The 12,846-nt window shown below is 41.0% G+C and overlaps 1 protein-coding gene across 2 annotated transcripts in view; it reads left to right on the forward strand.

Annotated features, from left to right (window-relative positions):
• Positions 1-3,265: 3,265 nt before the first annotated feature.
• KCTD3 (potassium channel tetramerization domain containing 3) overlaps positions 3,266-12,846 on the forward strand; it is a 58,082-nt gene continuing 48,501 nt past the window's right edge. The window contains exons 1-4 of one of the 2 annotated variants that reach the window (XM_055233798.2): positions 3,266-3,844; positions 9,888-9,941; positions 10,177-10,222; positions 11,979-12,052. In XM_055233798.2, coding sequence (XP_055089773.1) covers positions 3,762-3,844; positions 9,888-9,941; positions 10,177-10,222; positions 11,979-12,052 — 257 coding nt within the window. In that variant the 5' untranslated portion in view covers positions 3,266-3,761. The remainder of the gene's footprint in view (positions 3,845-9,887; positions 9,942-10,176; positions 10,223-11,978; positions 12,053-12,846) is intronic. The other variant, XM_055233797.2, reaches the window with a different exon arrangement.

The raw sequence follows: 12,846 nt of genomic DNA on the forward strand, positions 1-12,846 counted from the left end.
ATAATATATACATATATGATCAGATATTATATATTTCAATCATTTGATATATATTGCAAATATTTTTTCTCATTCTGCTATTTGTTTTTGTTAATGGTGTTCCAATTTATTCTTAAAAATTAAGTCACACCCTAACTTTAAGTTTTATGAGCAAGAAATGCCTCAGATATCTCTATATTGTTCTGGACATATCAAGAAGTCATGACCATTTGTCTTATAAAATACTGAGAACTTTTCCTTCTCTTGAAGAGATGTTCTCCTAATAGTTAAGTACAGTATAATAAAATGAACACGGTTTCATTTATTTCAGGAAAAATAAGAAGCCTTTTCACAAATATATATATTTTTTAATTTATAAAGCCTTATTCTAACTCCAAGTTGCCTCTTGGATTCAAAAGCTGTTAGCAAGTATTCTTTCACATTCTTCCAAGATTTGGACCTAAGGAAAATTAAATGGCCCTTTTACCACTTAAATCTCTGCTGCAAATTTTAAAGCAAAGTTTCAGATCCTGATAGAACCAGATATTATGTGTTAGGGCAAAGGCAGTTAACATTGTTTAAAGCAACCTTGTCCAACCTGCAGCCCCATGGGTCGCATGCAGCCCAGGAAAGCTTTGAATGTGGCCCAACACAAATTCATAAACTTTCTTTCTTTCTTTCTTTTTTTTCAGCTCATCAGTTATCGTTAGTGTTAGTGTATTTTATGTGTAGCCAAAGACAATTCATCTTCCAATGTGGCCCAGGAAAGCCAAAAGATTAGACACCCTGGTTTAGATTCTTAGCTGCTGCTGCTTTAATCTGAACTTTTACTCATCTTCCCTGTCTAAAGTGAAGATAATGAGGTACAATGCAGTGGTAAGGATGGTGAACAGTGGCCTTGAATTCAAGCTGCTTGCCTTGAAATTCCTGCCATCCCACTTGCTACCTATGTAAGTTTGAGCAAGTTTTCTGATCATTTTCATTCCCAATTTCCTTTTTTAAAAATAATTATAACAGTTGTGAAGAAGAAAGATGACAAAATATCTAAACCACCGGGTATATGATAAACACAAATTAGCTATTATTAATCTTATCATCAACTGGGATAAATAATACTTATCTTACATCCACATGTACTACTGAGAGGTGACAGCATGCTGGCAGTCCTCACAGCCCTCGCTCGCTCGCTCTCCGCGCGTCCTCTGCCTGGGCTCCCACTTTGGCGGCACTTGAGGAGCCCTTCAGCCCACCGCTGCACTGTGGGAGCGCCTTTCTGGACTGGCCAAGGCCAGAGCCGGCTCCCTCAGCTTGCAGGGAGGTGTGGAGGGAGAGGCGCGAGCCGGAACCGGGGCTGCGCGCCGGGCTTGCGGGCCAGCTGGAGTTCCGGGTGGGCGTGGGCTTGGCGGGCCCGGCATACGGAGCAGCCGGCCGGCCCTGCCGGCCCCAGGCAATGAGGGGCTTAGCACCCGGGCCAGCGGCTGCAGAGGGTGTACTGGGTCCCCCAGCAGTGCCAGCCCACTGGCACTGCGCTAGACTTCTCACCAGGCCTTAGCTGCCTTCGCGTGGGGCAGGGCTTGGGACCTGCAGCCCGCCATACCTGAGCCTCCCACCCCCTCCATGGGCTCCTGTGCGGCCCAAGCCTCCCCTACGAGCGCCACCCCTGCTCCACCTCACCCAGTCCCATCGACCACCCAAGGGCTGAGGAGTGCGAACGCACAGCGCCGGACTGGAAGGCAGCTCCACCTGCAGCCCCGGTGCAGGATCCACTGGGTGAAGCCAGCTGGGCTCCTGAGTCTGGTGGGGACGTGGAGAACCTTTATGTCTAGCTCAGGGATTGTAAATACACCAATCGGCACTCTGTATCTAGCTCAAGGTTTGTAAACACACCAATCAGCACCCTGTGTCTAGCTCAGGGTTTGTGAATGCACCAATGGACACTCTGTATCTAGCTACTCTGGTCGGGCCTTGGAGAACCTTTGTGTCGACACTCTGTGTCTTGGTGGGGCCTGGTGGGGCCTTGGAGAACCTTTGTGTTGACACTAGTTAATCTAGTGGGGACTTGGAGAACCTTTGTGTCTAGCTCAGGGATTGTAAACACATCAATCAGCGCCCTGTCAAAACAGACCACTGGGCTCTACCAATCAGCAGGATGTGGGTGGAGCCAGACAAGAGACTAAAAGCAGGCTGCCTGAGCCAGCAGTGGCAACCTGTTCTGGTCACCTTCCACACTGTGGAGCCTTGTTCTTTTGCAATTTGCAATAAATCTTGCTACTGTGCACTCTTTGGGTCCACACTGCTTTTATGAGCTGTAACACTCGCTGCAAAAGTCTGCAGCTTCACTCCTGAAGCAGCGAGACCACGAGCCCACTGGGAGGAACGAACAACTCCAGATGCACCACCTTAAGAGCTGTAACACCGCGAGGGTCTGCGGCTTCATTCTTGAAGTCAGTGAGACCAAGAACCCACCAATTCCGGACACACTACTAACATCTTTCAAGTCGAATCTAGATAGAGCATATCACAACATTGGTATGCTTGCCAGAGGCTATTTTTTATTTTTTGGTAAAAATTATGACAATGAGAATAAAAACAACATCAGATACATAATCAGTTTGAATTATTATGGTACAACTATGACAAAACAATTGATGTTAAGAATTTAGTACCACAAACTAATGACCTCTGAAACATAACGCACTATCGTTGTTAGTCTTTGTTAGCAGGGCATCAGGTATTATAGTATTCCGATTTAAAAAATATCTTAATAGCCACTAAGGTTTTGGGTTTGAATAGATACCGTTTAAAGCAAAAACAAATAAACAAGCGCATAAAGTTGTGTGTTTTCTGCGTGTGGCTAACATTAGTTGAGTGCTTACTATATTCCAGAAATAGGTTGCTGGACATTACACAGCCTAGGGGTTTTCGTCCTTTGGTTTCCTTTCTGCTTAACAAACAAAAACAAAAAACAAAACAAAAAAACTGCTTGGGAGATTGGGGATTAAATTGAAGAGGGTAAAGTAAGCAGTTTTCTGGGGTAAACGCTATAAGGTTTTAAAATCTCCAAATGTTCCCTGCATTTGCACTGTCTACATTTAGGCATCAACTTTTACTACCTCTAGGATTAGTTTTTCCTTTCCCAATCCACGTTGACAAAGTGGGTCATAAAGATCCGTAGATGGTTTGCCCAGATCTGCCCTCAATCTGCAAATCAGCTTCCTCGTTTTAGAAAATCTGAAATGTAAAAGGGTAAGGGGCTGGGATCTCGTGGGGAGGAGGAAGGAAATGGAATCCCGCGTGGGCAGGCGGCTGGCCAGGAGCACATTCCCCTAGCCTCCTTATGCGCCAGCCCCGCGGCGTTGGGAAGCTCCTCCCTGGCCTTTCCTTCCTCCTCCTCCTCCTCCATCTAGGCGGCAGTGGCGGGCGAAGCGTGAGCGCTGCGGTATTTTGTCCCGAACGGTGACCCCTCCTCCCAGGCAGGCTGTGGCGGCGTCGGTGGCAGCAGAGCACGGAGGAGAGGCCCAGGCGGCCCGGCGGCCTGGAGGCCGCGAAAGGTGGAGGCCGGGCCGCCCTTGTGCACAGCAGGATTGACCCGGGAAGGGGCAGAAGCTAGTGAGCCCCGCCCGGCAGCCGGGAAGGTGGGGGAAGCCCCGTGCACCCCCCGCCCTCCGGCCGCCGCCGCCCCGCTGGCCCTGCAGCCGTCGCCGCTGCCTCGGGCTACAGCCCCGGGCTCGGCGGTCCCGGCTGGGGAAGGAGGGCGGCGAGCGCGTCCGGAGCCGCCGGAGATGGCGGGAGGGCACTGCGGCAGCTTCCCCGCGGCAGCGGCTGGCAGCGGCGAGATCGTCCAACTGAACGTGGGGGGGACCAGGTGAGTCGGCGGGTAGGGGGCTTGCAGCGGGGATGCCGTGGCGGCTTCCTCCTCCTTCTGGTGTCGACGGGGGACCGAGAGTCGCAGGAACGAGGGCGAGTGTGGGAGCCAAGCCTGGAGGGGAACGTGGAGGCCTCCAGGCGGGAAGAACGTCGGGCGGATTTTGGAACTGGTGCAGCATCTGCTCTGGGAAGGGAGAGGCAGAAGGGCCGCTTGGAATTACCGAGGACCGGGCCCATGTGGCAGAGTAGCTGCTGTCCTAGAATGCCAACCTTTGCCCCTCCCATCAGGCAAGGAGAACCATTACACAGCCTTCCTTACCTCATCTCAGATTAGAGTGTATTTGAGGACTTTATTTAGTAGAAGCCTGGCTTAGTGGTTTGGATGTTGGAGATGAGCCTGCCTTCCTTTCTCTTTGGTCAACGAGGTGTCGGTTTTCTTAGGGTAGAGTGCGGTGTTCCTTTCCGCGCCTAATTAGGGGATTTGTAATTTGAAAGATTTCTGTGATGGGAGTACAGTAGGTTTGCAGTACCTAGTTATTTATTTTCAGAATTTCTTGGTGCATGGGCTTGAAGGATCTGTTCAACTTTTAGGACAGTGTGTCCAGAAACTGCAGTTTGAACATTTGCTTTTAGGAAGCTCTGGATATTGGCACGGTGCGCCCCTGGAGTAAACAGACTGAGTGCTCTTCTCTGCCTGTTCTCTTTCTGGCCTTCCGCCCCCCCCTCCACCCGCTTCTGTGCCTGTTATTAAGTTTGTTGGGGGAAAAAAATCATAGTTTTTGTGGATTTCCTATAACTTATGAGTCACTCCTCTCAGAAAAGGGAGTTTGCCAGCTGTTTGAAAGAAAGATTAGTTGAGTTTTAGGCTTGGTAGGAGATAAACAAGGAAATGCTCTGGAATACAGTGTATTTTTCTGTGCTTGAGCATATGATTTTCAACCAGCATTTTAAAAGTATTTTAATGTCTTAGTACCGTAGTGATAAAAAATGTCTACTGTAGTGCTTTAATCCTAAACATTTGATAGCTTTCTAGAATTTAACACAGAAAACCATGGTACTTCGTTCTTAGGGTTTTTCCTCTTCCCCCAAATCAAAACAGGTAATTTACAACGTTATTGCAGTTGTATAGAAACCAGTCTTATGGAGATTTATGTCTCCTAATGTAAGAAATGGAGTTTTTCCTAAAATCACGTTAAAATATTGGAAGTTTGGTAACTTGTGGAATACCCCGAAAGAGGAGGCCTGCAATGTGTGTTGATTATACTGAAGAGTAGCAGTATAATCATTTACAATCCCTACGCTGGTTTCTACTTGCTATTGATAGTTAATGTATTTCTTTTCTTTAATTTTTTTTTTTTTTTTTTGAGACGGAGTCTTGCTCTGTCGCCTGGCTGGAGTGCAGTGGCGCGATCTCGGCTCACTGCAGCCTCTGCCTCCTGGTTTCAAGCGATTCTCCTGCCTCAGCATCCCGAGTAGCTGGGTTACAGGCGCGCACCACCACGCCCGGGTAATTTTTGCATTTTTAGTAGAGACGAGGTTTAATTACGTTGGCCAGGATGGTCTCGATCTCCTGACCTCGTAATGCTCCCGCCTCGGCCTCCCAAAGTGCTGGAATTACAGGCGTGAGCCACCGTGCCTGTATATATATATATATATATATATATATAAAATATATATTTCTTTTCAGACATTCACAAGGACATACAATATTATCGTAAAAATTAAGCAGTATTGTTATTTACTGTATGGATGGCTTAATACTGAGTGAACTCTTATTAGAGACTGCAGAATTCATTTAAAAGTTTTAACTCATAAGGCGGTTATCTTGGCACTGTAACTTTTTCTTTTTTCTTTTTTTTTTGAGACGGTCTCGCTCTGTCATCCAGGCTGGAGTGCAGTGGCGGGATCTCGGCTCACTGCAAGCCCCGCCTCCTGGGTTCGCGCCATTCTCCTGTCTCAGCCTGGCACTGTAACATTTTATCTTGTGTTTACATTAATTATGGAACTTGAGCTTATCAGGTTCTAATTTTTTCTAAATGATATTAGCAGAGATACAAAATAATACATATATTACTGGTTTGAACAGTTTAGAAGACATGAAATTGTTAGTGGGAATGGAAATATTAAAAAAAACTAGAAAATTGTTAAGATAAAATGGCTTATAAAATAAGTAGTAATGGTATGGCCCGTAGAAAACAACATCCGACTCCACATTCTAAGAATATTTACTAGATTTTCTTTGAATCATACACTCGTGCAGCATTTTAGAGCTAGATGAGATCTAGAAGTCACCTGTATCTTGTACAAAACACAATGTAACATAGTCACTTAAGCCACTGTAAGAGAAAAATCCTGATATGATTGCCATTGAAGTTCAGGAACTGCTGTGGCATAGAATTGAAGTTCTGAAGTGATAGAGTCAAACTCAAAAGGAGAGTTTGTTGGGAGCAGAGAAGCATATGCTATCGGTAACGTCTTTTTTTTTTCTCAAGAGAATAGATATGAAAATGGATATACTCAAAGGAATTATAGAAATGACTAATTTTTATGGTTTAATACTTTGTGGGTGATTCAGAAAGTAGAGAAGATGAAGTTTCATTTAGAATTGTTAGTATTCATTATTTACAAAAAGTAATGAAGTGAATTCACTATGACTGAATTCATGATTAATTCTGTTATTGGTAAGTGTGATTTTGGGCCTCATGCAAGAGGGCTGGGACTAGCCATTGAGGACTCCCGGACAAAGAGCTTTTGAGTCAGGTGTATGTTTTCAGTTCCCAGGCTTTATCTCTAACTAGCCTAGCAACCTTGGACAAATATTTTGATGCTTAGTCTATTAAAATGTAAAGTGACAGACAATAGTACCAACCTTATCAGATTGTTATAGGAATTTGAAGTAATAAATGTGAAATGCAAGGGTTAGTGGCATTATCAGTACTTACAGTGCAGAATAAATAACTAATTAGATTGCTTCCAAGTTAATTTAGTAGGAGGCAAGTTGCATAAAGTATAACTGTGGATATGCAAATTTCTTTAGTAATTATTTTGCTGAGACCAGATTGTACATGACTCTATTCTTGGGACACTATGGGTATAGGATAAAAAACAAATCAAAACAGAAAAGGCTTTCAAATGATTATGCTCATCATGTGTAATTTTAAGTGTGTTAGTTTTCATGAAGTTATATTTGAGACTAGTTTTGGGGCCAGAAGTTTAAAAAAAAAATTGGTGGGGATGAGGGTCTAATTCCTTTGCCCAGAAATTCCAGGTTACTAACCTTTCCCCAAAATGCTGATTAAAATTGAAACTGATAATATGATTTTAAGTAGACCTGTGTGATTTTCTAAGTAGCACATAATTTTAATTATTTGGAATACAATTGCTGAATAAGTGGTGAATATAAAGGATTGCAAGTTATAAGCTGTCCTCATTTGGAATGAATTTGATGGCCTCTAAAACAGTGAATCTGCGATGTATGAATCCTTGGATCCTTCAATTTACCATTGACTGGATTTGCTTTGATTTTGGACCAAGTCAGTTTTCTGTGACTAGGGTAATCTGTGTATTTTTTATTTTTTCTTAAGAGTCTACTAAGAAATGCATTTAGGAGTACTTGCAGTGTTTTCTTAGATAAAGTGACTCATTTGTTAATCAGATAAATGGGCATAGGAACTGCTTGTAAACACCTAGACTGTCCATAACCTATGAAATTAGTTAGTAGTCAACTTCTATGTGTTCCCCAAAGTACCCCTTACTGTAGTTTATATTTAAATGTCTTTAATAAATGAATTGTTTTACTGTCTTTCCTTCAGTTAGCCAATGAAAGAATACTTTTCCTTACAAATTGTAAAGTTGTAAGTGGGAAGAAGTGGAGATAAACTTTTTTCTTTTTCTTCGAGACAGAGTCTCGCTTTGTCGCCCATGCTGGAGTTCAGTGGCGCGATCTCAGCTCATTGCCAGCTCCACCTCCTGAGTTCATGCCGTTGTCCTGCCTCAGACTCCTGAGTAAGCTGGGACTACAGGCGCCCGCCACCACGCCTGGCTAATTTTTCGTATTTTTATTAGGGACGGGGTTTCACCATGTTAGCCAGGATGGTCTCAATCTCCTGACCTCGTGATCTGCCCGCCTCGGCCTCCTAAAGTGCTGGGATTACAGGCGTGAGCCACCGCACCCAGCCGAGATAAACTTTTAATTGTGATTGGAAAGCATGTTTTGATAATGATAGAAAATTTCTTTCGGAGACTAAGGCACTTTTTATAGAACAGTGCATACACGGCTTCTGCTGTTACTGACACTGAGACTGATACTGCTAAATGGTTTAAGTGGGCGGTTTAGTGACATCTATGTGTCAACACCAGTGTACTCTGAAAGTGCTCTGTTGTAACCATAAAATGCCTGCAGATCGTACAGAAGAATCAAGTCTCTGTTTTGTACAGAACATTTACCTGAGTTTTAGAGTGTGATTCTGTTTATCACACATAAGTTTCAGTAAACATTTACTGAGTGTGTGCTAGGTGCTAAGAACAATGCTTTTAGGTCGTCCTCTCTGGCTTTAAGAAAAAACAACATCTAATTTTTTAATACAAAATCCATTTCTGAAACTGAGTTTGAAAGGTGAATGTACAGATAATCCATTTATCAAGATATGTAAAATATTATGAGCCATTGTTGCCTCAGGTGCCTGGATGGACTTGGAAAGTTGAGAGATCTGTCAGACTTCTGACACTACTCTGTATAAGCCTTGGTAGTCACAGTCACCCTGGCCTGCAATCCAGTGCTATTTAATATCCCACTTAGAAGATGGGAATGGGAAGTAGGATGCATTTTGAGGTTTGTTATGCTGCAGTGAGCATGACAAAAAAAAGTAAGCAACTTCCACGTTTTTGATAGTTCCAGGCTGCCAATTTAGGTAATGGCAGACAATAGGCGGGTGATACAGTATATACATGCGCAGTCTGGGAAACATCCCTTAGCCATTTTAGCTGGGGTTTGGCCTGTGTTTCCTGGTGATAGTGCATGGTAACTAGTGCCACTATTCAGTCACCTTGTTTAGTTTAAGTATGAAAGGTAAAAATAAATTTAGGGATTTCATATAATGCCACAAAATAAATGTGGAGTGAAAGTAGAAGTTTGCTAGGCTGGGTGAGGTAACATTGTAGTTCAAGGTGATATCTTAAAATGAAAATACTCAGAGGAGGGCTGAACTGAACAAGTACTATATTGCTTTGTTTGCCATATCAGTTTACATAAATTATTGGTTTGCTGTCCGAGTCTATTATACTGTACTTTGGTAAAGATCCTCCCAGAATTGGTAGTTAATATACAAGCTTAATCAAATGACAACCTCAGAACAGTGATGTATTTGGCTGAATGATTTTTGAATGAATGAAGTCAGAAGTTGCAAATAGCCCAAGATTGCATATAAAGAAGGTGTTAAATGAGTAATTTACAGTGAAATTACTATGAGCCTAAAAAGAGATAATACAGGATAGGATATTTAGAAAAGCTATTACGGGGAAGGTAAAACCTGAGTGGTATCAAGAAAGATGGATGGATCTTGAATTATTGGACATGAAGAGGGTGATCTAGCTGAATAAAGATACCAAAATGGTAGTAAGCATGAATTTTGGGGGGATATGAAGAAGTTTTGTCCTATTAGAGGGGAAAACCAGCATTTGTACTGGAGAGATGAGATGGAACCTGAAGGTAATTTTGAATGTTATACTGAGAAGTTGAGACTTGGTGTGATGGGCTAATTGTTGATTCTTCAGCAGAGATTAGCTTATTGGAAAGTAGTGTTTTAAGATGCATTATATGGCAGGTAACTAGTTGTTTATTGTTATTGAGAGCTGCTTGTATAATCTTAACTCCGAATTGAAAGTAGCAACATTTACAAATATTAACTGTAATAAATATATTGGTACAGCTATAACCATAAAACATCTTGTAAATCATTAGCCAGCATATTAAAACAAGTTAACTAATACTGAAATTTCAAATCATGTTCTCACTTATAATACCAGATGATTTTTAATTGCAGATTTAGTACCTCAAGACAAACTCTTATGTGGATTCCAGATTCTTTTTTTTCCAGGTATGTCTTATAATTCTTTAGTATATATTTTAATACATTTATTTACCAAAACATAATAATGCTTATCAATTAAATTTTTTTTTAATAAAAAAGGTTAACTCTTAATATATATATATATTTTAACTTGGAAGATAGATAACTTACTTTTAGTGGTCTTTAACATTTGGTAAAGAATTAGCACATTCGTTTATACTCAGATTTTAAAAACTAACTTTAGATTATTAATGACTTCCAGTTTGCTGAGTGGGAGAATTTCAACACTTCGAGATGAAACTGGTGCTGTGAGTATAATAATAATTGATACATATTCCTAAATTAATGCTTATAGTGCTTGGTCCTAACATATAGTTACTCTAAGAATGTAGGAAAACTAATATTTTAATAATCAGTGAATGAAAGTGGCATAATTTTATTTCTTGTCATATGTAGTTTTTTATAATCAGAGAAGATCCCTAAGTAAGGAATACTATATATGGCAATTTAAGTATTCATGATTAGAGAGATTGTAGGATATGAGCTTACATTGGCATTAGAAGAAATATTTTTTAGATCAATAATTGAAACTTTAACAGTAAGTGGATAAATGTAAATATTATGATATTTTTATATTAGAATATGAGGTTAAATTAGTAAAGTCCTACAGTTTTTTATTTTATTTTGGAGAATAACCTTGCAAATTTGTTTGTACAGCATTGGTACAGTGAGGGAAGGAAAGAATTGTAAAGTTTCAGTGCAAAAAAATTGGTTTATCCATTTGAAGGCAACAAAGTGACCAATGGTATTTATTTGCTGTGGTGAGATTTGCAGATGAAATAAGGCAACAAAGGCAGATATGTCCATGTGAAATTATAAAAAGTTATCAGTAATATGATCTCCACAAATCTGTGATGTTTCTTCAATTTTTGATCTGCTCTAATGAAAACAAAAGAAAATGTATAAAGCTTAGAAGAATCTCATTGATTGTATATACATAGTTGATCATAGTAGGAATTGTTTTATTACTGGCTGTCATTTCCCTTTGTAATTGATTTACATAAGCTTTAAAAGTTGCTCAGGTTTTATGGCCAGATCTTTTGTAAATGATTCAAAATAGGTGTTAGTGTAAATTTCCATAAAAAGTTATCAATTATGGGCTGGGTGTGGTGGTTTATGCCTGTAATCCCAGCACTTTAGGAGGTCGAGGCAAGTGGATTACCTGAGGTCAGAAGTTCAAGACCAGCATGGCCAACATGGTGAAACCCCCTCTCTACTAAAAATAGAAAAATTAGCTAGGCGTAGTGGCAGGTGCCTCTAATCCCAGCTACTCAGGAGGCTGAGGCGGGAGAATTGCTTGAACTTAGGAGGTGGAGGTTGCAGTGAGCCCAGATCCTGCCACTGCACTCCAGCCTAGATGACAGAGCAGGACGCTGTCTCAAAACAAACAAACAAAAGTTACCAGTTAAGTATTTTATATTTTTAAGCAATTTGTTTTCCTCTTATGTATTCTGTGGTGCTTTATTTAAAAAAAGAAAATTGTCATTACCTCTCCCCAGCTCTGAAGGAAATTGAGATTAGTAAAAGTGTTATGAGAATAGTATTCTTTTCCACTTTTGACAGCAGTGTGCAGTATTTACTTTTCTCAATTACCCCATGTGCATTATTAAAGTACATTGTAGTTTTAATGATTGAACAGTATAAGAAAGTATTATTTATTTATGTTTTCAAAGTATGAATTGAATTCTAGACTGTTTCAGATAAAAGTGTTTCCTCAGGTGTCACTTTTACCAAAGGTATCAGTACAAGTGATTTTATTAGACAAGATTTTTTCTATGTATTAAAATATTAGTTTAATAATAACTATTCAGAGGAAGAAAAAGACACCATCTCATGAAATGCACACAGACTACATTCCAATTTTAGAAACATTAAAGTTTAAGAGTGGAAACAAGGAAATATAGTATTTAAATAATTCAGACTTCGTTCCCTATTAGTGTTACAGATATTAAAGTTAAAAGATTAATTTGTAATTTGAAAATAAAACTGTTCTCTTTTTTACAGATATTTATTGATAGAGATCCAGCAGCATTTGCACCCATTTTAAATTTTCTTCGGACAAAAGAGCTAGACTTAAGGTAAGAAATGCACTCTTTAAAGTAAATTCTTACTGATAAATATGTGTTTTTCGTATACTTTATGAAAGAAAAGGTTTTTTGTTTTTTTTTTTCCTTGAGTTGGAGTCTTACTCTCTCACCCAGGCTGGAGTGCAGGAGTGCAGTGGCATGGTCTCTGCTCACTGCAACCTCCGCCTCTCAGGTTCAAACAATTCTCCTGCCTTAGCCTCCCGAGTAGCTGGGACTGTAGGCACATGCCACCATGCCCAGCTGATTTTTTGTATTTTAGTAGAGAAGGGGTTTCACTGTGTTGCCCAGGCTGGTCGCAAACGCCTGAGCTTAGGCAATCTCCCTGCCTTAGCCTCCCAAAGTGCAGGGATTACAGGAATGAGCTACTACGCCCAGTCGGAAAAGGTTTTTTGTTTGTTTGTTTGTTTACTAAGACTTTGATTAAAAGTTTCCTCACACTGAAACTGGATGTGGTGGCACACACCTATAATCCCAGCTACTCTAGAGAAGAGGCTGAGGCAGGAGGATCCCTTGAGGCCAGGAGTTTGAGGCTGCAGTGAGTTATCATCATGCCTCTGGCCAGTACTGCTGTACTGTTAACACAAATAGTTTCAAAATAGAATAAGAAAGTTTTAAGCTTTTTTTTGAGACTGAGTCTCACTCTGTCGCCCAGACTCAGTGCAATCGCCACCTCCTGGGTTCATGCCATTCTCCTGCCTCAGCCTCCCGAGTAGTTGGGACTACAGGCACCCGCCACCACACCCGGCTAATTTTTTTGTATTTTTAGTAGAGATGGGGTTTCACCG

This window comes from Symphalangus syndactylus, chromosome 19 (assembly GCF_028878055.3).
Source record: "Symphalangus syndactylus isolate Jambi chromosome 19, NHGRI_mSymSyn1-v2.1_pri, whole genome shotgun sequence".
NCBI lineage: Eukaryota > Metazoa > Chordata > Mammalia > Primates > Hylobatidae > Symphalangus > Symphalangus syndactylus.